Here is a 27012-nt window from a genome sequence, read left to right on the forward strand (position 1 = left end):
TTTATCAAATGTGACCCGGAATATTCCAACTGTATAAACATTATAAAATCAGGCGATTGACATATGGACTTTACTGAGGTTTAATTGTGGTAATCTGAGATTATTCTTAGAAGTGATCATCATTGCGAAGATTTTGTTTGTTTGTTTGTTGTGGTTTCACGTTCGAGTAGCAATATTTCAGCTATATTCAGACGATGAACATGAAATGATGAGGAAATGAAAAAGGGATGGGACACAAGGACAAAGGGGTCGAAAAATTTTGATTTCTCTGGAAATAGGGCGAGGTGGGTAGGGTCGGGCAATTTAGCCTCCTGTTGCGGAGCCCTACGGTTCCTACTCCGGGAGAATACCACAGTAGGGTTCTTTAACGTGCGAGGAACGTGGCATTTTTCCCAACACGGTGCACCACTATGGTTTGCGGTCAGGTTTTCCGTATTATAACCTGACAACCCCAGCATGTAACACGCCAGAGGTACCCCATTCCACCACCTGGGGTACACATTCCAGTTGCTCTGTGGGCAGAGCGCCCTAGTCCCCGGCTAGGGTTCTGAGCACTATTTAGTCGTCTTTTACGACAAGCTTAGCGTTGCTGCAGGCCTATTCTTTTAACACCCGGACCTGCACGGAGCTCATTGCGAAGATATGGACAATGCCCGGTCATGACCTCGTTACCAAAGTTTTATTCAAACAATCGAATATGAAATGATCGCTAGCTTACTTTTGTATAACGCGTTTATTATTAAATGATGCTGTAATATTTTAAGGATCAAGCAAACGTCACATGCTCTTTTTTCTCATTGACAAAGTAAAAATGATAACACCCTTGTTCAGGATTGTTTCAGACAATCGCCAATCGGGAAGAAAATAAGTAAACCTGCATTTATATTGTAAGTTTGAATGCTTCTTATTCGGACGGCGTACTACGCATTACTACAGACCTATAATTACGTCTGTGTCATGACCTTGATACTAATGTATATTGTTAACTAAAAGTGTATATATGTTTTCATAAGCATTCGCTTAACATGTATTACTGAACGATGAAAAACAAATAATGCTTTTCAAGAAAAAAAAAACAACTGAAGAAAAAAAACATCTATATACATTTTCAAATTGGTGACCGTTATATAATCACCCTTTAGTAGATCTATTAAAGTAATAAAATATTGGCTAAAAATGTGCCTTTTCACAACTTTTATTTTCCTTATCGTAAAGATAATAGCATAGATAAAATAGTTTTTTTTTTTCTATCTTTATTACATTTTTCAAGAAATTGGCTATAAACAAAGATCTTTTGTTTTCACTTCTAAGGGCAATCACTCCCCAGCTAGCCCAAACACGTAACAAAAATGTCTTAAAGACGTTTCCTTAAAAAGACTGAAAACATTTTTAGAATTGTTTTTAAAACGCCAAAATGTATGGTTGCTGAAAAATTATAATACCGTTTTCAATAACCATTCACTATAATGTTATTATAACGTTTCCTTAAACGAATGAAAACATTTTTTAGAAATGTTTTTAAAACGTAAAAATGTATGGTGGCAGACATGGTATAATAACGTTTTCAACAACCATTCACTATAATGTTATTATAATGTTTTTCAATAAAAAAATTTTTCAAAACAATCTAAATTATGAATATTTTAAGAATTGCATACACAGGTTTAACATGAGAAAAGTAATTTGTAGAGTTCTCTATATTTTGTAGATGTAGCAACAAACTAATCTAAATTTCAAAGACAGGTTTTGTCAGTTCACTTATTTATCTTTAGGCATCTCAAGCAGCGTCTATTTCCTTTCTTTGGTTTCCTGAAAAAAGATGTATATGATTAATGTTCACGATATATATACATACAGTAGCTATTATTGAAACTAAAGGGAAAAATATACATACTATCAATTACATATTACTTGATATTTTTTTTTGCTACACGTGTATGTGTCAATCATGGAAATAATATTATCTGGTAAATTAAAACATGCTGTTTTGTATAAATATTTTATTTGCACTTTGAAAAAAAAAAAAACATTAATTGAGTTTTTAATCTGAAATTGTGGTGAGCAGATCTATGTACACCTTTAAAATGTATGTCCTCTTCAAACAGGAAGTGGATATCCATGGAACCAAACTTCATACATGTGTTCTATAATTAAAACTTTATTGAAGTTCAGCAAAAACAGAGGTGGATCCAAGAAGGGCCCAGGGTCCCCCTCATATTTGAAAAAAAATAATTTGATTTTATAGAAAATTAATGATAATACCAATAGTAAGCCCCCTCAATGGCCTTATTTTCCCACCTTTTCGGAGTTTCTGGATCTGTTACTGATTTATGAAAAACAGTGATTGCATATTGCTGTCAAATGATGTTTGTTTGTTTGTTGGGGTTGAACGTCCGAGCAGCAATATTTCAGGTATATTCAGACGATGAACATGAAATGGATGATAAAATGAATATGAAATGAAAAAAAAGGATGGGTCACAAGGATAATAGGGTCGACAAATTTTGATTGCCATTGGAAAAAGGGGGGTAGGTAAGGTCGGCAATTTAGCCTCCTGTGGCGGAGCGCAAAGGTTCCTACTCCTATCGAATACCACAGCAGGGTTCTTTAACGTGCGAGGAACGTGGCATCTTTCCCAACACGGTGCACCACTATGGTTTGCGGTCATGTTTTCTGTATTATAGCCTGACAACCCCAGCATGCAACACGCCAGGGGTACCCCACTCCACCATCTGGGGCACACATCCCAGTCGCTCTGGGGGCAGAGCGCCTAGCCCCCGGCTAGGTTTCTGAGCACTGTTTAGTCGTCTTATACGACAAGCTTAGCGCTGCTGCAGGCCTATTCTTTTAACACCCGGACCTGCACGGGGCGCTGTCAAATGAATTGACAGGTACACTAAAAGACTAACAAATGCCATGATCACTTGTCATGATCCAATCAGATTCTCATCACTATATAAAACTTACCTTGAAACAAATTAATCATCTTGGTTTATTTGGAACATTAAATCATCGGGTATGAGCTTGTTTTGTAACCCTGATTACAAAAGAGAGAGATCAAGTGTATTTCTTGTAAAAAAATAAAAATGATAAGCATCATATAATCAAAACTGTGGACTTTATGAACTCGATGCAAACCCCCGGAGAGGGTAAAAGTCTACAATAAATAAAAAAAACAATTTTACAAACAGAAATATGCAAAAAATCATAATATTCAAAACTAACAGAACATGTTCAATGTTATGAACCCAATTTTGTGTACAATATGTGTAGTGTAAGTGTTTCAAAGTTTCTGTCAATTTTGCTCTCCATACATGCAGGACATGAAGTAATGTTATAAATTCTAAAAAATAACTTGCAAAGTTTCAAAATAAATGTCCTGGTGACATTCAAGGCAAAATTTCAGTCTAAGTACTCATAAACATAATCACAATATTCAAACAACTATCATGACGATGAAAAATGGTTTAAGGATACATCTCTAATGCAAAAGTGTTGGAAAATACACACTTCAAAATGATTGTAAACTGTTGACAACAAACGTCTATATTCATTCGGAAGATAGTTGTTCTCTTTGACACATGCCTTAAAATACCAAGTTTGGTCATGAATTTACGTAAAGTTTGAATGTAAACATAGGCAAAACTAGTGACCGGGTTAATATCTAGGACATTTTTGTGAGATAATACGAACACTGATAAAGATTTGATCTGACATATTTCAAAAGCAGCATGTGGCACATCATTTACACTATTATCTATATCGTGCATTCGTCTGTTCTCGATAGTAATTAGTTCTCGATAGCGATGTGGATAGGCAATATGACATTAAACGCGAAATAAAGTGCATGTGTGGTCTATTCACAAAGAATTAACCAACTGAACACTTCATTGGTTCTATCGGGCTTTGATTTCGCTATAAAGGTGTGTATAATACCAATACTCTAGTACCTCTTTATTTTACCTTTCTCTTAAACCCCAAAAGGCTCATATTTTAAGCGCCCACCTCTCCCAATACATATTTTGAATGTAAATAAATTTTATTGAAAGTGGTAGGTCATATATTCAACGGTCATGCCCAGTCAGGATATAGGCATGGCTACACAGTAAAAATGTATGGTGCGCAGTACTGGTCGTATCTTAATATTTTATTGCAGAAAACGTTAAAAACATCATGACGTTATCAATGTTTTAAGAGATTCCGAAGAGCAATAATATGAAAAGCCTATTAATTTTGGGCGAATTATAATACGAATAACCTTGTATATCTTTGCTTCTATGCTTGGAACACCATATCACGGCAAATTAAAAAATATAAGATGTGATTAAAAGTTTTTTTTCAAAGTTATTCAATTATAACATTCACTGGAAGTGATATATGGACCCTGAAAATATGAAATATCAAAAAAAATATATTGAATTATTCATTTTCTTTATTTTTACTTTCCAATTATGTCTTTCATGCCCTCCATACAAAAAGTCATATCCCTATCGAGAACTGATGACGTAGTACCCATAAAGTCATTAATAGGACACCTGACTAAAAAGTGTTTTTCTCACAATGTAAACATGCAATCTCGACAATCTTCTCAGAAAATAAAAACAAAGATCAGTTCTTATAATGACTTTAAAATTGTAGCTATTTAATAAGTTGTTCAATATGCAGAAGATGTTTACAAAATGCTGGAATTTTTAATCGACAACATATTTCCCCAGTGTGGTGGACGCGTTTTTCAACAAACGGTCGGCATTCCAATTGGAACAATTGTGCTCCTCTACATGTGACCTACTCCTTCACTCTTATGAGGCTGACTTTATAGCTTATCTGACCCGAAAGAAAGAATATCGTTTAGCTAGATCCTTTAATCTCAGTTTCTGCTATATAGATGACGTATTATTTTTAAACAATCCTAATTTCGGGGAGGTGATACATCGCATCTACCCCAAAGAACTTGCGATAAAGGATACTACAGATACTGCAAGGTCAGCCTCATATCTTGACCTACACTTAGAAATCGATGGTAAAGGAAAACTACTGACCACACTTTATGACAAACGTGATGACTTTTCATTCAGAATTGCCAACTTTCCTTTCATCTGTGGCAACATCCCTTCAGCACGTGCGTATGGAGTGAACTCATACGTTATGCCAGAACATGTCGAGACTACGTAGTCTTTCTGTATTGCGCTAGAATTCTAGAACACATAGGCTTCGGTGGCAGGGTTATGTTGCTGCAACATTGAAGTTATCACTACAAAAAATTTTATGGTCGTCATCATGAACTCGTGGCTCGTTTTGGTGTATCCATCTGAAAACTCATTTGTTCAATGTGTCATAGTTTTCCTTTCCTCTTTCGTCTACGCCGGAATTCACTTTTTATGAGCAATTCGGCGGGTGTTTCTAGAAAAGCAGAGGACGCTTACCCTGCCGGTGGACCTGGTCCATGCTCTCTGTTTTTAGTGGAGCCCGAGTTGCTCATTGGCTTTTGTTACTTTGTATTTATGATTTTGGTTACTTTATTTTCTTTGTTGTGCGTGTCTGTTTTCCATGTCTGGTCTATGTCCCTGGATTGCATTCTTTTGATTACCGCTATAACCTCGGTTCCCTTGTTTACTCTGTCAACAAACAGGTACACAATATTGATATGCTATCGAGAACCGATGACACCAGGATATAGGACATTCTTTGTGACGCTCAAAATACACCTATTTATACAAAGTTCGGCAATATAAATATATCAATTTATTCACTGAGACACTTATCTATCATAAGAAATTAATCAAAAGTTAAGAACTTACTCCTTGCGGTGTCAACACCTAATTGTTTGATATAAATTTTGACATGTTAACTTTGTCACTGTGTTCCGGACATGCAATTGAATCAACATTATGCAAAACTGGAAACGGAGTAACACGTAAATTTTCCGTAGCAGTACAAATTTTTGTGGCATTACAAAAACCAAACAAAATCAGAAATCACTTAAGTGTTTGTTTTCACAGCGTGATGTTGTCTAGTGTCTGGGAAATTGTAAAATGACTAATTGTAAAACAAGGTTATACGGACTAGTTTTTATTCTAAGTACTTTGGTATACAGTTTTTAACTAAGTAATCACAAAGAATTGTACTTGCATCTTTTTGGAAAGATCCTGTTCTTTAAATTGTCTTAGTGTGTGTTCCTTGCAAACGTGTGTAGGATAATAAGTACACTGATAAAGATTTGCTCTAACCTATTTCAATAGCAGCATGTGGCACACCATTTACACCAGTATCTATTTATGTATATGGAGATGCCATCATCTATATATCATCGATGTTGGTTAATTGAAAGACAAGGAACAGTAAACTGGGATGAATTAATTGTAAATCCAATATGCATGACAAATTGAGAAGACTAGTATTACATGTACATGTAGAATGCATGACAATACATTTATCCTTCTTCGGTCATTTAAAAAGAAATAATAATGTAATTATATATAGCCACTACTGTCTTATAGTGCTAGATTATCAAAATTTTAATTTCATGGCCTATTTATTTTTTATTCTATATTTGATATTTATGAGAAAACTGTTTTCTAAATATGTAATTTAAAATAGATTAGAAATATTTTCTAAATTCGAGTAAAACGAATGTAATGAAAACATCATCAGCAAATATGTTTCTGAAAAAAAATCAAAATGTTTCAAAAACGATTTTAAAATGTTCTGCTGAAAATGTTTTAGCAAACTACCAATAGACTCTAAATAAAATATTTCGAAAAAGGTTCGTGCTACTTAGATCCAATATTTACTTTCGTAGAATTTTTCATCGGAACGACGGAAAGAAAAGTCAGTTATAGATGACGACAGACGGCTGACATCAAGTGAAAAAATAGCTAACATGGCCGTTGGCAAGGTGACCTAACAAAAGAGGTCACTTAGTTATATAGACACGGAGGTAATACTATTCGAAGTTTTTTTTCTCATGATGACGCACAAAAAGTTGTTTCTAATCACCAATGCATGAACACCTCTGATGTAAAAATCGGTAAAAGATTTCAACAGAAACCACAGTTCAACTGTTATTTGCTCCTTTCATGGCCGTTTATATGATTTACTTTTTATTTCATTTCGTTCTGATTCTTATCTGATCAACATGTATTATTTTTCCTGGTAGTTGTAAGCACAGCATTAAAACATTATACTATATCAGCCTTTCGTCAACTGCAGAGTTGAATGCGTCAGTAGGTATGTTACTATGACATAGGTGCAGTATTAACACAGGGGCTTGCTTCCACTAATAGATATGCAGCCCCACCTGTACTAACATATTCGTTAGTGGGAGCAAGCCCCTGTGGTATAAGCGATAGTTGTGGCCTGTCAACGCTTTATTCCTAGAGTAGTTAATGATTGTTGCTTAATAAAGTTTATTTTTCCCTGATCTTACTATCGATGTTCAGTGTAATTTTTTTTACCTGTGATTCGATGTTCTTATTTATTCTACCTTTAAAAGTGTCATTAGTGTAGGCGAAAAAAGACATTACCATGAATTCATATACCAAACTAATAATCTTTTTTTTTGCTCATAAGTTCCTTGTTATTGTTAAAAGCATTCGTTTAGTAAATGTGTTTTAGAAATATAAAAAAATCCCGAAACCCAGCATTTCTAACCGTTTTAATCTGTACAACTCACGTAAATAGGCAAATTAATTCAACGTAGGTCGTGAACTATACAGCTGCTCCATTTCCTGTACAACGTTCAGTCACCTTACTTTATAATTAAAGCATACGGACGATTTCTTAAGTATAAGAATATTTCATTTAAATTAATTTATAATCTTTTAAATATATTATATAAATAATAGTATTTGGTTGTTAGTTTTGGAAACGCACCCCTGATTTGTATTTAAACTCAGTAATATTTGTTTCCAGTGTGTTACCATGGCTACTCGTTTTACTTATATAGGCATATACTTATAAATTATTTTATTTGAACCTCCACATACCAAGGATAAGAAAAACATGTACTTTCTCATGAAAAAAAAACACTCGAAAAATCTGTGCTGTCTGCCTCAAAACATCTTTATTTTAACAAAATAAGACGTTTTCAGAATCGACATAACCGTATATTACTACCTATGTGGAATTTTAACTTGTTCAGAACTAAGAACGTGAAACAGTAATTTTTTGTATTAATATTATTAGCTTTCACCAACATGTAATAAAATGATTATATTTATAATCAATATCAAATATCAATTTAGATATGTCAGCCTCTAAAATCGAATAAGATTGACAGTACAATCGTCCTTTCAATAAATCTGTTTTCATAGTGCATGTGGATATACCATAATGATCCACGAGTTCATGATGACTTCAATCTTGTAGCAACATAACCCTACTCCAGAAGCCTATGTGTTAGAGTACTAGCGCGATACAAAAAGTCTGCGTAGTTTCGGTAAGCTCTGGCATAAAGTATGAGTTGTGATATGAATTAACTCCATACACAGGTGCTGAAGGGATGTTGCCACAGATGAAAGGAAAGTTGACAATTCTGAATGAAAAGTCATCACGTTTGTCGTAAAATTTGGGCAATAGTTTTCTTTTATCATCGATCTCTAAGTGTAGGTCAAGATATGAGGCTGACCTTGCAGTATCTGTAATATCCTTTATCGCAAGTTATTTGGGGTAGATGCAATGTATCAAATCCCCGAAATTAGGATTGTTTAAAGATAATACGTCATCTATATAGCGGAAACTGATATTAAAGAACTCAGCCAAACGATATTCTTTCTTTCGGATCAAATCAGCTGTAAAGTCAGCCTCATAAGAGTGAAGGAATAGGTCAGCAAGTAAAAGAGCACAATTTGTTCCCATTGGAATGCCGACCGTTTATTGAAAAACACGTCCATCACACTGGACAAATATGTTGTCGATTAAAAATTCCAGCATTTTGTAAACATTTCCTTTGTATATTTGGAAGATGATTTGGAATTATTTCTTACAAAGTATAAGGAATCTCTACCAAGGACTATATATTTGTATCTAGGAATTTTTTTTTTGAAAAACAACGATGTTAAGAAATGACATTGTCATTTATAAAAGGTTACTGTGTCAAGTATAAATGACCGAATTTAACTATGACACACAATCTTGGATTTAAAGACACTCTAAATAATAAACAGTAAATAAAAATAAATATGTTTAGAAATAAAAATTAATTCCGTGGGTTTTATTTCTGAATAATAAAACATACATGATATGCAGTAATGGTTCAGAGGGCCGTGCGCAATTTAGGTACAATAAAAAGGTTCCCTTTCGGATTTCAGCGCACACAGGTTTATTAAAATCTAATCTAACTCACGAAACTTTGTCGCTTCGATTTTTACAAAGTACTAAAAAAAAACTATCCTTTTTTAGCTTAAATGTCTAGAAAAAATGTATATTGTAATGCGGACTACCCCTCCCCTTTTGTGTTGATTTTATATCGTTAGTACATTTGTAGATATGTTTGACCCAAATGTATTTTGTGCTTCTTTACATTTAAATGTTGTGTGTTATTCACAACTGCGACTGAACCCTAATCTATGTTTTTTGTGTGAAGTGACTTATTACTCGATAGTTTAAGAAAGGACGAAATATCGTCGGTTCTGAGTTGTCAAAGAAGTTTAGCTACCAGGAATGATATTTTTAGATAAAATGATTGGTTTATAATTATTGGTGAATAATAAGCCGCCTAATGATTGGCTAAGTGTTTGTAATAAAAGCACTCGTCAGTACGGGAAACGGAGAGCCTGAATTGCGTCACCCAAAAAGTGTTGAATTTTTCAACGCGGCGACTTTTGAAATATTTGAGGTGCTTTCGGAAAGCACAAAAGTTAGTAGTTGAATACTGTTTAATGCTGTTGCGTTATGAAATCTAGAGTCCTGAATGGTTGATATATGTTTGCTGTGCATCTAGATTTTACTATTTTATTTTTATTTGTATGGGTGCAAAAGTCTGGTGCAAAATAATTCCGGGTGCAAATTGGTGTGCAAATTCAAGGGGCAAATCCTCGATGCATATCCCAGGTGCAAAATGATTTTGCCATACTGAGTAGTCGTGCTGCTTTTGGTCCGTAACTAGTGTGGTGTAAACTTAATTTTTGAAATAGTGATGTATATTATTGTCCATGTGGACCCATGTTAGGGAAATCGTCATTGTAAGTAGGCTTATAAAGTTGTAATGTTGCGTGTGTAGTTCGTAAAATTTAGTACATATACACGGGGATCATGGTGTTAATTATTTAAAGTTGATAAAGTATCGTAAGATGTTCGGTCGAATGTTGAAGTAATGTAAGACCTGTCTAAGTATACAAAGAGGCATTATCTCAACATTATTTGTGATTAATAAAATATTCATATTTCATTCAACTCTCCCCTTGTTATAGCTTCGTCCTTTTATCCTTTAGCGCATTTTGGTTGGCGAAGTGTGTAACTCGCTAGATTTATGTACGTGCATTGTATCTGATAATTTGACTCAAGGAACATTTTTAACCCTGTCTGTGACTTCACTTTTGCGCTGGATTCTTAAAACTTTAATTTTGTTCCGTTTGTCTTCATCATGACATTTCGTTACAACTGTTATGTTTACATTTACTTTTTCATGTGAAATTGTACGCTTCGGAATATAGTGCCATCTTTTTCGTGATTTATTTTGATTTGTTTGTTTGTTTGTTGGGGTTTAACGTCCGAGCAGCAATATTTCAGCTATATTCAGACTATGAACATGAAATGGATGATAAAATGAACATGAAATGAAAAAAAGGATGGAACACAAACTTTGATTGCCACTGGAAAAAGGGGGGATAGGTAAGGTCGGGCAATTTAGCCTCCTGTGGCGGAGCGCAAAGGTTCCTACTCCAATACCTCAGCAGAGTTCTTTAACGTGCGAGGAACGTGGCATCTTTCCCAACACGGTGCACCACTATGGTTTGCGGTCAGGTTTTCCGTATTATAGCCTGACAATCCCAGCATGTAACACGCCAGGGGTATCTCATTCCACCATCTGGTGCACACATCCCAGTCGCTCTGTGGGCAGAGCGCCTAGCCCCCGGCTAGGTTTCTGAGCACTATATAGTCGCCTTATACGACAAGCTTAGTGCTGCTGCAGGCCTATTCTTTTAACACCCGGATCTGCACGGGGCTGATTTATTTTGATTAGTGACATTGTTGACCGAGCAATACACTGTACCGATTATGTAATATTTGTTGTTGCTTCATGTAAAGTTATGTGTAGACTATCTCATCTCGACTGCGCATGTGTGCTACATTTCAGTCTGAACATGGTTTACCAAGTTGCAATTGTAGGACATAGCTTTATCCCAATTATCATACTAATTTAAGACTTAATCATGCTGCATTCGAAATTCACTTTCGTTGCCAAGGAGGCCTTACTGTGCCACAATTAATTCATCAGCGACCAGACTTGTACGATTTTTCATCTCTACCACTAGTACCAGACATCGTGTACTATTTATACTACGATATGGGTGTTAAATTAGTAATTATTGGCGAACTTTTGCCTCGCGAAGAGGGACCCCGTGAAATTCTAGACACTTCGGCACCTGGAAAAATCGGCACCGGGACATTTCGGAATTTATTAAGACATTTCGGTACCAAGACAATTCGGCACTTAGACAACTCGGCACCCAATGCAGAAGAAAATAGTATGTTGTCTACAACACAGTAAATACCATGTAATGTGTCTCGTGTTGTCTTCATGAAACTGGTTTGATTTGTATATATTCAAGTGAGAATTGAACACAATCCAATTGCTTTGACAGCAAGATACATAGTTACGTAAGTTGTTTGCTAAATGTATGTGTATAGGATGATATTATGTAAAATAAGAATATTGTTTGTTTTGGTCAATCATTAGCTTTAGTATTTTTTGTGAAATGATAAATAAAGCACTACTAATCTATATATAATTTATTCAGATAAGTAACAATAACAACAACGATGTATGTTCTCAAATACAGTTCAAAATATATGACATAAGATTTATGAAAAAAGCACTAGATTCATGACATACATTTAAGAAATGACAAGAAACAAAGTTCGGTATTCTCAAGATAAGCACTGGACATATGCACCACATGAAATATTATAATGTTCTTAAAGTTCTTACACTAACGAAAGTTGTTTACTTGGCCGGTGGACCGTAAATGGCTGCTAGTCTTGATGTGTAAATGGTAGTTGCACAGAATTGGTCCCAAAAAGAAAACAGCTTTCCCTGAATCTGGCGTGTGTGTTTTGGCTGATAGCGTTGTAGTTTCCTAGCAGCAGCAGCGCTAAGCTTGTCGTAAAAGGCGACTAAATAGTGCTCATGAACCTAACCGGGGGCTAGGAGCTCTGCCCACAGAGCAACTGGGTTGTGTGCCCCAGGTGGTGGAATTGGGTACCCCTGGCGTGTTCCATGCTGAGGTCATCAGGCTATAATACGGAAAAAACCTGACCGCAAACCATAGTGGTGCACCGTGTTGGGAAAGATGCCACGTTCCTCGCACGTTAAAGAACCCTGCTGGGGTATTCGATACGAGTAGGAATCTTTGCGCTCCGCCACAGGAGGCTAAATTGCCCGAACTTATCCATCCCTCCTTTTTTCTAGTAGCAATCAAATGACCCTATTATCCTTGTGTCCCATCCCATTTTTCATCTCATCATCATTACTTCGTGTTCATTGTGTCATCCATTTCATGCTCATCGTCTGAATATAGCTGAAATACTGCTGCTCGGACGTTAAACCCCAGCAATCAATCAATCAATCATTTTATTACCCACTTCATGTTCATCGCCTGAATATAGCTGAAATATTGCTGCTCGGGCGTTAAACCCCAACAATCAAATAATCAATCATGTTCTGTGCTGCCATCTTTGACATCCTTCATACTTAAGGGCTTCTTGTCGTGGACGGACAGTTTTGTTACAATCAATACAACTATCGTCTGACTTCGTGAAACTGATGGTAACTTCCTAATTCCTTTCATTTTTATTATGTCCTTGGCTTGTACTCAATTTATTTTTCTTTGTGGCTTCTTTAAAAAAAACAATCATTCTACCTTTGATCTAACGAAATATTCTTAATACCATACATTATTATACTTTAGAGATCAAACAAAACTAGAAACACAAGCATAAGTTACACATTTCTATTAGTTATTTATGACTGATACTTGGTTCTTGATTATAATAATTTTTAATTAACAGTTCTTAATTAAGTGATTTGTGGACGGAAGGCTATTGTTGACAAATAACCAATCATAAGCTAATTAGTAATTAAGAACAGTTCTTAATCATAGAGGTAATTTTCTTGAACAAAGTCTGTATAATCTTTATAAAAAACATATTTGTTCATTTTTAAACTAGTTTTATTAAAAATAAAATAAATATCGATGCCGAATTGTCTAACAATCTGATGCCGAAAAGTCCCGATGCCGATTTGTTTCGGTGCCGAACTGTCTTTTGAAACAGGTGATGATTTGTCCTGGATGCCGAACTGTCTTTTGAAACAGGTGCCGATTTGTCCTGGTGCCGAAGTGTTTTGTTTCCACCTCGTGTTGATGCTTGTAATAACCAGAGAGTAATACACACGAACATTTCCCTTCAAACTACCATTTTAACCGAGACGTTAGACCACATCATCTTCTGGCACCATCATGGCTTCTGGAAGGATTGCAGTTATATAGGATGGGATGGTGTACACCTCAGCCACCACGGCCACGGGATGCTAAATTTCGTCATGAGCGTTAGAAGTGCCATTCTGCATGCATCTCACTCGGTGATATCTATTTTGATTTAACTTTTGTATCTTATTTTCATTGGCATTTCACTTATTTTGATGTCTTTTTTTGTGGGACATGGTACTACATATTCTCATATTTAATAGACATCTGGGTACATGGTACCCCTTTTTTATTGACACATGGTACCAGTTGCGTAATGCCTTTGTTAGTATGTACATATCCGAGTTTTTATCTGTATACTGCTTCTAGTTTATACTGTCGCTTTGACATTTTTTTGCAACCTGCTGCTTATATGTCAGCACAACATTTTTCAGTTTAGAAAAATTTCAAAGTTATTGGTACATGTACATAAACATGTACATGAACACTTTATCCTGGGTGTCCAGGTACAATTTACAATATACATTTTGTTGTTTCTAGTATTTTATGCAAGTTACTCATAATTATTTAAAGTTTGATTAATACATTTTGCATACACTCAATCTGTATACATTTTTATGACTAACATATGATGTCAGTATACAAGTATTTGTCCATTGGTATAACTTCTTGAATGTTTCTGATAAACGACAGTTTTCAAATACAAAAAAAAAACTATTTTATTCATTTAAATCGCTGATTTCGTTTTACCATTGGTTAATTATATACATGTAACTATTCGTACATGTATTTTATTTCATTGAGGAATGTATCCATTAACATATTTACTAATGTACATTTTTTGTATTGAGTGTACATAACAATGACTGTTGTACTTTACTCGATTAATGTACACATGTACATATATCTGCTTACTTGAAATGATTCATATTTTATTTTGCAGCTTCATTAGTTGAAGACTAACAATTTAAAATGAGTCGTACAAAACGTGCTGTTGACCCCTCCACTAGGTCAACACCATCAAAACATGCCAGAACCTCCACATCAGGTTCCACAGACTCCCTTAAAGTGTAAGATTTCAATGAATATCATCCTCTCAGATGTCAAATTAAACATTTTCTATAGATTATACAAGATTGGCAAAAGAAATATTACATCAACATAAATCAGAGAATTCAACATCTGAGCCAACCCCAATCAATATTCAGGAGACCACAGAAAGTCAGAACCCCCATATGGACCAGAACATTCCAACACCACAGATAGACACATGCATTGGTAATCAACACAAGGCCACTATGTCTACTAGTGTATCTACATGTAATAACATCAACAATATTTTAGGTTCTGAACCCTCAGCTAGAGAATGTAATAACATAAATGCTTCTGTACATCCACCAGTAACAGATTTTACAGCAAATATGCCTATTGATGCCCATGTTTTCCAAAAATTAGGGATAAAATATGTTGTGATGATTTTATTGATTTATCTTTACTTTTGCCAAAAAATACTGAGAATGACTCGTGGGCTGTAACAGTAACATCAAATCAGATTTCTGTACAAAATCGTTTGAATTCCTTTAAACCAAAACAATCACTGCCTTTCTTGGATTGGAATAATGCTTTTCACATTTTTATGGCAATATATTTACGAAAATTTCCAATGGAAGCCGCAAATTTACTCAAGTACATGAGTATCGTAAGTGAAATATTGAAGTTACGAGGAAACGAAGCTTTCCATTATTATGAGGAGTCCTTCCGAGTCTTGCGGAATGAACATCAGCAACCATGGCAAAAGGTGTTAGATGACATATACAAGAAGGCTATTTACATGTATATGAAGTCTTTCAAAGCCCCTTCAAAACAGGGTACCCCATCCATATCCCAGAGACATCAGCCCTTTCTTGTTACTACCAGGCATAGCACATGCCATGTCAACAACAAATATGGAGGTTGTGTCGGAAAAAACTGCAATTATGCCCATGCATGCAGGCTGTGTAGAGGACCACACCCGGCCTCAAAATGCAACAAAGCTGTCGGATCAGAGACCACAGACAAAGGTCGCCCTTCCAAAACCCCTCCCAAGTCCAGTAAATCATGATATGTTAAATATTGCAAGGAAATGATGTATTGAAAAGGGATAAACTGATTTCCGGGTTTAAATTTTGATTCCAATTAGCTATTGTGGGTAACCAATCATAAAACCATAACCCAGCCTTCACCAATTCAGGTATTGTTTATGAAAAATTTAAAAAATTAGCTAAGGAATCTTTGAAACAGAGAATTGCTTTCTTAAAACCACCCTTACCAAACTAAGTTTGTTAACCCTTAGGTTTAGTGCCTAAAAGTGTTCATGGATAATTTTGTCTTATTCACGACCTTTCCTTTCCCAGAGATAGTTCAGTAAACTCCTTAATTCCCAGAGAGAATTCTACAGTTCAATACGATAGTGTTGACGTAGTTGACAATCTTGTAAAACATCATGGCCGCTTTAGTAAACTCGCGAAATGTGATATTAATTCCTGTAAATCCCTCTAATTATCATTTACTTGGTTTTACATGGAAAAATTTCTTTTATTTTGATAAATGTTTGCCAATGGGAGCAAGCAGTAGCTGCCAAATGTTTGAATCTTTCTCAAGTGCTCTACAGTGGGTTGTGGAGACAAAATATCATGCTGCAGGTGTGTCACATTTCATTGATGATTTTATTTTTGTTGGTCCACCCCATTCTGACAAATATTTACATGATCTCAACCATTTTTTGTCTTTATGTGAAAGAATTGGAGTTCCAGTCAAAAAGAAAAAAAACTGTACCACCTACTACAGTACTTTCGGTTTATGGTATGTTGATTCATAGAAAATGGAACTCCGGTTGTCGATTGACAAAATAGAAAAAAATTCGCACTTCATTAATGCCCAACTACAACCGTAAGAAAATTCAGTTAAGAGAATTACGGAGTATGATTGGTTTAATTAACCATGCTTGCATGGTTGGTTGTCCGGGAAGAGCTTTTTAAGGAGGTTGATTGACCTTACGTTAGGGGTATCAAAGCCACTATACAAAATTAGGTTGACCCGTGAAGCGAGAGCAGATATAGCAACATGGAAACTTTTTATTGACAGTTTTAATGGAAAATCAATGTTTATGTCTGACCATTGGTTATCCTCTGATCATTCCAAGTTATATACCGATACAGTGGGTAGTCTTGGTTTTGCTGCGGTTTTTGGTCATAAATGGTTTGCTGAAAGTTGGCCGCCTGTCATGGCTGCTTATGATATCACTATCAAACTTTTTCCTATTGTTTTAGCTTTAGAACTAAAGGGATGTGAATTAACTAACTCTAAGGTGCTTTTCTTGTCTGACAATCAGGCAGTCGTTGAAATAATCAACAAACAATCATGTAAACACTCTGTGGTAATGAGATTAGTTCGAAGGTTAGTGCTTGCAGCAATGAAGTGCAATGATTGGTTCCCTGCAAAACATATAGCTGGAAAATCCAACACAGTGACACAGTAGCTGATGCGTTGTCTCGTTTCAAATTTCAGCATGACAGAGTATACACTCCTTGGTTGTCCCAAACACCAATATTAGTGCCATGCCACCTGTTCTACATTTAGATGTGCAATCTCAGAGTTTGCTACAGTCTGCTTTATCCAAGTCAACAAGAGCAGCACAGTTGGAAGCTGCTACAGGAATTTTGTGTCAGTAGACAGCTGTTACTATGTTTGCCATTATCTTCTGTAATGATTTTTAATTTCATTGGATATTTATTTGCGAAGTCATACAGTCCTTCCACCATTACTTCTCATGTCTCTGCTTTGAGTTACATTCATAAAGTATTGAATATTGATGACCAGTCCAATTCATTTATTGTTCTAAAAACGCTAAAGGGTTGTGATAATGCTCATGGTACATGTAGTGATTCTCGTTTACCAATAACAAAGCCAATACTAAAACAAATTGTGATTGGTCTTGAGTCATGTATTGTGGATGTCTCACTTCAATTACTTTTCAAAAGCTGTGTACCTCTTAGCCTTTTCTGCCCTTCTTCGTTTATGAGAAATACTGATAAGGTAAAAACGTTGACTGTTCAAAAGTTGCGCAAGTTCAAAACTTAAGTTTTCCAGACTTTGATAAATCTAAATTTCCGAAAAGTTTAACACTACACCTGCGGCATTTCAATAACATGAAATCACATTATCCAACTTCTATATCTGTTGAATGTTCTGCTTCTGAACCAGAACGTTGCCCTGTTAGAACTTTATTTTTGTACTTACAACGTTTTACTTACAACGTTTTAAACATTGTTCAGGACCATTATCCGGTCACACACCATTTTATTACTTCAAAAATGGCAAAAATATTGCATTTTATATGTATAGATCAAACTAATTACCAAGGTCACAGTTTTCGCATTGGTGCAGCAACACATTTTGCATCCTTAGGTTATTCTGAAACATATATTAAAAAGTTGGGTCGCTGGAATTCTAATGCAGTTGACCGATATATCCGTATTTCTTCTGTTGCTCTGAACAATGTTGCTCAAAAAGGTCAGTGAGGTCAGGATTTGCCTGCTCACCATTTTTTTTTTGTTTTTTTTTTTCATTTTTTGCTTTTAATATTTTATGTACATGTATTGTCATATAGCAAATCATATTTACTTTAACTGATATTTCTATCAGTGTTACAAAGGTCATTATCAGGATAATGAATGAAATATTCTCTGAACATTTTGTCTTCAGGCACGTTTTGTCCATGTGCATTGTATATATTTACTTGCCTGAAGTACATGTAAAATTAAGATCTTGTGCAGTGTACATGTATATTGTGAGGTCAGGATTTGCCTGCTCCTTAATAACTATATGTAAGTAGTAAACAATTACAATTGTATATGCACATTGTGCTTACCTTTACCTCATATATATTTATGTAGACGTATATCTAGCTGTTCTGTAGTCTAGATTATAGTGAGGTCAGGATTTGACTGCTCGCCTAAATGATCTATGGTATTATTATTCTAAATTATTTTAATACATGTACACAATGTGGTTTGCAGTAAACCTGTCAGATTCACCATGCAGCTTTAATCCGTTTTTAGCTTCAACCCTATTTACTAATAATTGACATAAAGGTTTACATGTACCTTGGTTTTTGCTTGTATACAGTACAAACTGTACTCCTTATTTACTCAGCCTCACATCTTGACCTACACTTAGAAATCGATGGTAAAGGAAAACTACTGACCACACTTTATGACAAACGTGATGACTTTTCATTCAGAATTGTCAACTTTCCTTTCATCTGTGGCAACATCCCTTCAGCACCTGCGTATGGAGTGTTCATATCACAACTCATACGTTATGCCAGAGCTTACCGAAACTATGCACACTTTTTGTATCGCGCTAGAACTCTTAACAAATAGGCTTCTGGAACAGGGTTATGTTGCTACAACTGAAGATTGAAGTCATCACTACAGAACCTTTATGGTCGTCATCATGAACTCGTGGATCATTATGGTGTATCCATCTGCACCATGAAAACTGATTTATTCAACGGGTCATAGTTTTCCTTTCCTCGTTCGTCTACCCCGGACTTGACTTTTTATGAGCAACTCGGCTAGAAAAGCTGAGGACGGTTATCCTAACGGTGCACCTGGTCCATGCTCCCAGTTTTTAGTGGAGTCCGAGTTGCTCATTTGCTTTTGTTACTTTGTATGTATGATTTTAGTTACTTTATGTTCTTTGTTGTGTATGTCTGTTTTCCATGTAGGGACTTTGTCCCTGGATTACATTCTTTTGATTACCGCTAGAACCTTAGTTCCCTTGATTATTCTAATTCCAAAAGTTCAATTTTAAGTATTTTGTTTGACACTTGGTACACACAAAGATGCTGCAAAAAATATTTTTTTGGATACAGTTTCTTCTGCTTACCTACATGTACATGTCCATGTACTTGGAAACAGTATTATGAGGCCAGGATTTATCTGCGTATGTTGTTATTAATTTTGTGTTGTACATGTACGTTTATTATCTATGTACCAATTTTAGGTTTACAGCATTTTTCTTTTTGATTATTATTTTTTTATATTTGAGTGTTCTTTTCCTATTTAATCATCGGGTCACTGAGGTCAGGAGTTTCCTGCTCTTTGACATTATCTCCAGCTGAGGGTATTTATTTATCACACATCTATAATTTTGATTTTGTCACATTGTTCACATATGTACATGTACATGTATTCAGTATTCCTTTCATGTTACATGTATATGATATTGACACTCTATCCTTGAGCCCAATTTGATACCAAATGCAATTTAACAAGCATTGTAAATCATCACTAAATCTGTCATCTCTAGATATTAACATTGTGTTTTTTTTTTCATTTCAACCTTGGGGTTACCCCCTTTTTCTCACGCTACTCCAGGTCTGGCGGAGCCAAATTTGATACAGTGTCTGTTGGCTTTGGCCGTTTTTAATGCCATCCCTTTTTTGTTGTAAGGAGACTCTCCAAGTTTTTAATTTTTATGGGGAGTAATTTACTTTATCTGTTATATAGTGTCATGTTTACTATTTTCATACTCCCAGTTAATGTATATATATGTTCATATTTTCTATGTTATTTTATACGTCATTTTAATAAATGCCATTAACTGGACTGTTTTCTTTAATCATTACCCTTAACAAAAAAAAACTAATGGAGTAGCGTGTCTTGTCATACTTAGAGAAATGTGAACTTATCTCCTGGAACTTAGTATTATATAAATGACACTTTTTTTTTAAAATAAATGATTTATATGGCTAAAGTTTCCCCTATGGTGACCCAATGAATGAGGTAATTGGTCATTTCGTGAGTTGACCAATAAGACTGTTAGAAAGGGGTCACGTGACACTTTCAATTTATCTCTATCAAGTAGAGTCTAATTTTTACCCACCACCACCCCTTTCTACCACCTTTTTGTTTGATCTGCTATGTTATTGTGTGTATTATTCATATATAGGAATTGCTGGGAATGGCCATTTTTAATGCCACCCCTTTTTTGTTGTAAGGAGACTCTCCAAATTTTTATGGGGAGTAATTTACTTTATCTGTTATAAAGTGTCATGTTCACTATTTAACATACTCCCAGTTAATGTATATATATGTTCATATTTTCTGTGTTATTTTATACGTCATTTTAATAAATGAAAAAAAAATTAGTGACATACCGGTGAAAGTATATAGGAATACGGTAGCAGTTATTTTTTAACCTGTGGTGGTTGATCAAATAGTACATAATGAAAGTTCACAAAATTGTGTGAGTTGTGTGAAAACGACTGAGAAAACAGTTACCAGAACATTTAGTAAATGTTTTAAAGAAAGCCTCTGAAAAACTAGATAAAGAATAGAGAGAAAAAAATAACGATTTTTATGTTCTTATCAAGTCGTCGTCAGATATTAATTATAAAGAGCTCATTAAACACGAAATATATACGAGGGACACAAAACCCATAAAAGAGAAGCCGTACATGCTCCCCTTGGCGAAACGCGAGGCGACGATGAAGGAAATCGAAGATATGGCCATACGGGATATTATTGAGCCTTCTAATTCTGCTTGGTGCTCACCGGTTGTCATGATGACATAGAAAGTAGATTATAAAATAAGATTTGCTGCGATTTCAGAAAATTAAACGCAGTTTCCTAAAATGATTGTCAACCTTTACCCCGGGTAGACGACACATTGGAAGCTTTAAACGGTAATAATGTACGGTTCCTTACGATGGTTAATGAATTTTAAGGAACCGGAGGGGCAGCTAGCCCGTTGGTTAGAAAAGCTTGGCAGCTATACTTTTACAATATACATAGGGCAGTTCGAATTCACGAGCATGCCGATGGTCTCAGCCGTCGGTCATGTCCTAACAGCTGCTCACATTATCTACGAATGGAGACATAAGAATGTTATCCGGAAGGATCTGATATTGAAACTTACGTTGATAATTCAGATCGAGTGGCTTCTAGTGAACTTAACACCCCGACCGATGCCGATAGTGAAAATAATGAAATTAGAAAGTCACAAAATGAGTTAGGTGATATGTACACGGAGGCACTTACTGTTAGTAATGGCCTGCGTATGTTCTCAATTGAAGACTTAATGAAAACGCACAATGACTCTGTAAACAAACGTGACCTGGTTAGCTCACTTAAAATCGTGAACTTGAATAAAGATAAATAGTTGTCAGTTCGTGAAACGTCGCAAGACGTTAACGTCGGTAATTTATCAAATAGAATCGAGTGTGTGCACGAAACACGAGTGAGTGATGTGAAAACATGAGGAATGGTGCCGAAAGAATCGACTTAGAGTAAGAATGACTGTAAAAATTCTAAAAATAAGCAGTTGAGCAATAAAATTGAAAAACAATTAAAGAACATGATAATGACAAAATTTTAAAGCTTGTCCGTAATTGGGTAGAGGATTCAGTTTAACCGGTTTGGTCCTATGTCTCAAAACACTGTTCAGAAGTAAAACACTACTTGAATCGGTTGGATTCTCTTGAAATAAAAGAAGGGGTTCTATATAAAAAGTTTGAAAGTGAAAAGGGGGTAAATTTCCTGGTTATTAGTAATACCGGAGAGTTTGAAAGTTTCTATTTTGTAACATTTACATGATAGTGGAATGGGTGGTGGTCATCTTGGTGTCAAAAAGAGCCTTTGGCTCGGGGTAAGAAAGTTTGTAGAACAAAGATGTCGTAAATGTAACGTTTGCGCGAGTCGGAAATCTGCTGGTAGTAAACCAAGAGCACCAATGTGTCAATATCAAGTCGGGGCACGTATTGAGCGTGTAGCTATTGATATTCTTGGTCCTCGTCCTCTACCTTCTTCGGAAAGTGAAAACAAATATTTGTTAGTCATTGGTGACTATTTCACTAAATTTGTACATGCAGTTCCCATTGAAAACCAAGAGGCTGTTACGATAGCTCGAGCCTTTATTAACAATTTCGTTTCTTTAGTCGGTGTTCCTATGCAAGTGCATTCGGACCAAGTGGCAGCTTTTCAGTCAAAACTGTTTCATGAAACCTGCAAGCTCCTTGGTATAGATAAAACTCGTACAACAGTAATCTGATGGACGAGCGCTATATGCGAACAATTTTTAATTTGCTAGCTTCATTGGTATCAACCCACCAGAGAAATTGGGACCAAGTGGTTCCCCTTGTCATGATGGTCTATCTTTCGTCGGTGCATGAAAAGAAGTAGTAAAGCTCAATTCCTAACTCAAATCAAGCAAAATAAATCTAGGAAGTCATCCTCAGGATCCTATTCATCTTCCTCTTTATCTGGCTCCTGTACAGAACCAGCAAGCACAGTAGGTAATATACCAGCAAGTCAGCAAAGTCCACCTAAAAGAAGTGTTGTCTTGTCTTTACCCATGACCGAAGAGGTGGATACTTACTTGCAGTACTTACAAGAGTGTCAGGAAAGAATGGTCGTGTTGAATATATGTGGAGTGAATTTTGAGACCAGCAAACTCACTCTTCGCCCTGATGCTATATCCACATAGTGCATTCCGTCCGTCAAACAACATATACAGTTTCGACAGTGATCCGGCCCATTTCAAGATCATTCTAAATTATTTAAAGAACATTTGCAATATCAAAAAAGATACTTACAGAGATCACAACACTATTTCAATGAACTGGCACAGGAGGCAATGTTTTATAAATTATTTGGTTTGAAAGACATATTGGAAGAAAAACTTCCATGTGTGCATGCAAATTGAGTGCAATATGAAGAGTATGTGTAATAAAACCTGTTGTCGTTGTTATTAAATGAATGTATCATACTGATTTATAAATTATTGATGCTTAAAGAAAAATCAAAGTACTGAAGCACTGATGTTGTGATGAAAAATAATACTATTGGTATTAAAATTGTTAAAGTCCCTTCACTGAATTCTTTCTATTCCTTCCATTTTGGGGGCTGTAGGAAGGGGACAGTGTAAGGCGGACTATCCTCCCCTTTTTGTGTTGATTTTATATAGTTTGTAGATATGTTTGACACAAATGTATTTTGTGTTTAAGTGAAGTGACTTGTTACTTGATAGTTTACTATGCCCATGGTCGTCAATATAAAGCATGAAAACATTTTATTTTGTCCAAGTTCGGTGTTGTTTACCTCTTCATTATCAGGCACTTCTAGCCGTGATATTTTTAGATAAGATGCTTTGATTGGTTTATAATTATTGGTGACATGTAAGCCGTCTTATGATTGGCTAAGCGCTTGTAATAAAAGCACTCGTCAGTACCGGAAACGATGAGTCTGGATTGCGTCTAAGGTGCTTTCAGAAAGCTCAAAAGTTAGTAGTTGATTATATTATTAATGTTGTTGTGTTATGAAATCTAGAGTCCTAGATGGTTGATGTATATTTACCGTGGGGTTAGATTTTACTATTTTATTTTTATTTGTTTGGGTGCAAACTAATTCCGGTGACTAATTCCGGATGCCAAGTGTGGTGCAAATTTAAGATGCAATTGATGGGTGCAAATCCTAAGTGCAAAATAATTTTGCCATACTGAGTAGTCGTGGTGCTTATGGTCCGTAACTAGTGTGATGTAAATTTAATTATTTAAATAGTGATGCATACTATTGTCCATGTGTACCCTTGTTAGGGAAATCGTCGTAACAGGTAGCCTTATAAAGTTGTAAAATTTAATGCGAAGGTAGAAAATATAAAAACATACACAAATATATCTAAAAATGAAAATAAAACAAGGCAGCACGTTTAAAAAAATCTAAAGCACTTGAAATATGAACTACCTAAAAAGATGCATCGGAAGGACAACTATGTAGTCTGGTACGCCAGAGGAACCCGTCGCTTTGCAAGTTATTTGGGTCGTCAATCGTTTATGACTTGAAACAATTTTGTCCGATCCGCGACATAAAAGCTCTATATCGGTCAAACAAATTGTAATGTCGGCAAAAACAAATCTGTGAAGATGATATCAATTAAGATTAACATACCCTGTATTGGAAGCATACACAGGTAAAATTATTTCACATGATTTTCACACTAATTTCACACGATGCTCACCTGAATTGAGCAAATAAACGTTGTGACAGATTTTCATGTGTGTTTTCAATACAACGCAAGTACAAACCTAATTATCGAGCAGGAAGTTGTTTTTGTGCAAGCCCAAAATCACGGTACAGTATACCTGTATAAAGTTTTTGCCATGATAAGTTGTGGTTGGGATAAGTAGATGCAGCGAAAACTGTAACCATATGTAGGGTGATGCACACACAGATGGATGCATGGATAAGGATAAATCATTACATTCCTCAGAAACAACTTAAAGTCTGGTTAGGTATATTTTTAGCACATTCACTCTAGCATTAACATGATTTCCACATTTATATGAACACAAAACCGAGGCTTGCTGGCACTATCAAATAAACAGCCTGACTAGTATATAAACACGATATATGTGAAGTTCACGTAAATTTCATGTCAAGCATTAACATGAATTTCACGTGAAAAATATTTGCCTGCGTATTTGACATTATCCTCGCTCTGTTGAGAAAGGCCATGTCAAAAGGAGGTAAATCACGAATATCGCACAAAAAGCTAAGTAATGTGATTTGTCTTTAATTGTTCGGTGTCAAGTATAAGCAAAGATATATGTTGAAAGCATACGAAGGTATATCAGTTGTCTGTTTTCTTTCAAGCTTTTTTTTTGGGTTGACCAAATATAAGTTATCCTTGAAGTTAGTTTTATTTATCAACAATCTTATATATAATGGCAATTGAAAGTTTGAACACAAAATAACCGAACACTGATCTGATTTATAATCAAGTCCAAAATAAATCTGACAAAGTATATATATTACACCACCGGAGCAGCTATTTTGTTTTTGTTTTTGTCGTTTCTTACAAATTGAGGTCCATACATTCTTTCCTGGAATCATATGTAAACACAGAGTACACACTAGAGCATAAATCAAGTTTCTCAAAGAGCAGTCCAGTTTTCAATTATTTGGACTTTTATTTAGTTAAGGTATTGTCGGATATAAGAAATTTTTAAAATGTAAATGTCATTATTCTGTTTTTTTAGAACTTCCCAAAGCCAAATTCAAGTGTGAATGATTCATAATTTGAGCCAATTTTGGAAATGAAATTTAAAGCAAAAATGATACACAAACGGAATGAAGGTAGAAGCTTTTTTTAATTCATGGAAAAATATAAATTTTATACTCATGGAAAAAAAGAGGTTTCTCAATTGGAATATCAACCTTGTAATTGTAAATCATATTTCTATATTTCATATTGCAAAGCTTGTTCCTGTTTGAAAATTTAAAAGCGTGTTAAACATTGTTTTAAGTTATCTAATTGTTATATGGACTTTCCTTTTGGCTAATCTTTTTTATTTCTACCTTGTTTTGATCAGTTCGCTAATTTTGTTATCAATGCGTTTTAAGTTATACATATTTTGAAATCCTGTGATATATAACGGTGATAGTGGTTGTGTATTTCCATTGATGTGCATGAATTTAAATGTTTTTTATCATGCAATCATAGGACACAAACTGTTATATACAAGCAGCAAAATTACAAAATTCAACCAAACTTTACGACAAACGTGATGACTTTTCATTCAAAATCGTCAACATCCCTTCAACACCTGCGTATGAAGTGTTCATATTACAAATCATACGTTATGCCAGAGCTTGCCGAGACTATGCAGACGTTTTGTATCGCACTAGAATTCTAACAAATATGCTTCTGGAGCAGGGTTATGTTGTTACAAGATTGAAGTCATCACTGCAAAAGTTTTATGGTCGTCATCATGAACTCGTGGATCGTTACGGTTTTACATGGTTATCCTTGTGTGTTCTCTTTTTTTTTCTTTTTTTTCACTTTTAACAACAGAATAAATTTATATGAAACAATAAAATTACTGGTTACAATATCACCAAGAATTCAAGCTCATAAATGTTTTTCCTGTATATTCCACTGACTAACCAGGAAAGAAGACAGCTGTAGTATAACACATATTACATACATTCGAACAATTTTTCAAATGTTTTCTTTCTCTTTTAAATTCCCTTTTTTTAAATAAGAAGTATATACACATACACAACTCTTTTTCGAATACATAATACGATTTATAAACAGAAAACTTAAAATAGTCAAAAAAGTAGTATACTCTTCATCCAAAATTATTATCCATAAAAATGCTTTAAAAACGTAAACATAAATAAAAAAAATCGTCAATAAGATGTTCCTTAATTTCTAAAATCTTTATCCACTTAGTAAGACCAATGTACACTTCCATTCAATCAGTGTATTATATAGCATTTTGTTTTTCATTTTTTTTTCCTTTTTTGTGTTCCTGACC

The 27012-nt window shown here is 35.1% G+C and overlaps 1 protein-coding gene and 1 long non-coding RNA gene across 2 annotated transcripts; one reads left to right on the forward strand and one right to left on the reverse strand.

The window, feature by feature from the left end:
* Positions 1 to 200: 200 nt before the first annotated feature.
* On the reverse strand, positions 201 to 6197 carry LOC148616099 (uncharacterized). The gene is made up of 3 exons (XR_015922114.1): positions 6130 to 6197; positions 2968 to 3037; positions 201 to 1809 (listed from the first exon to the last, which is right to left on the reverse strand). It is a non-coding gene; the product is annotated as an uncharacterized LOC148616099 (long non-coding RNA).
* Positions 6198 to 16815: 10618 nt separating this feature from the next.
* On the forward strand, positions 16816 to 19059 carry LOC148616100 (uncharacterized). The gene is made up of 2 exons (XM_088581637.1): positions 16816 to 17756; positions 17792 to 19059. The coding sequence occupies exons 1-2, from the start codon at positions 17265 to 17267 to the stop codon at positions 18203 to 18205; spliced, it is 906 nt and encodes a 301-aa protein (XP_088437763.1). The 5' UTR covers positions 16816 to 17264; the 3' UTR covers positions 18206 to 19059.
* The last annotated feature ends 7953 nt before the right edge of the window (positions 19060 to 27012 follow it).

Source organism: Perna viridis, chromosome 5 (assembly GCF_037379345.1).
Source record: "Perna viridis isolate PV_CMFRI_1.1 ecotype Kerala chromosome 5, ASM3737934v1, whole genome shotgun sequence".
NCBI classification, from domain to species: domain Eukaryota; kingdom Metazoa; phylum Mollusca; class Bivalvia; order Mytilida; family Mytilidae; genus Perna; species Perna viridis.

Excerpts from the sequence above, each read along its gene's own strand:
- LOC148616100 (XM_088581637.1), top strand. The coding sequence starts at position 17,265 with ATGTGCAATCTCAGAGTTTGCTACAGTCTGCTTTATCCAAGTCAACAA. Across the intron at positions 17,757-17,791 it reads TTCAAAAGTTGCGCAAGTTC|TTTCCGAAAAGTTTAACACT; the intron begins AAAACTTAAGTT and ends GATAAATCTAAA.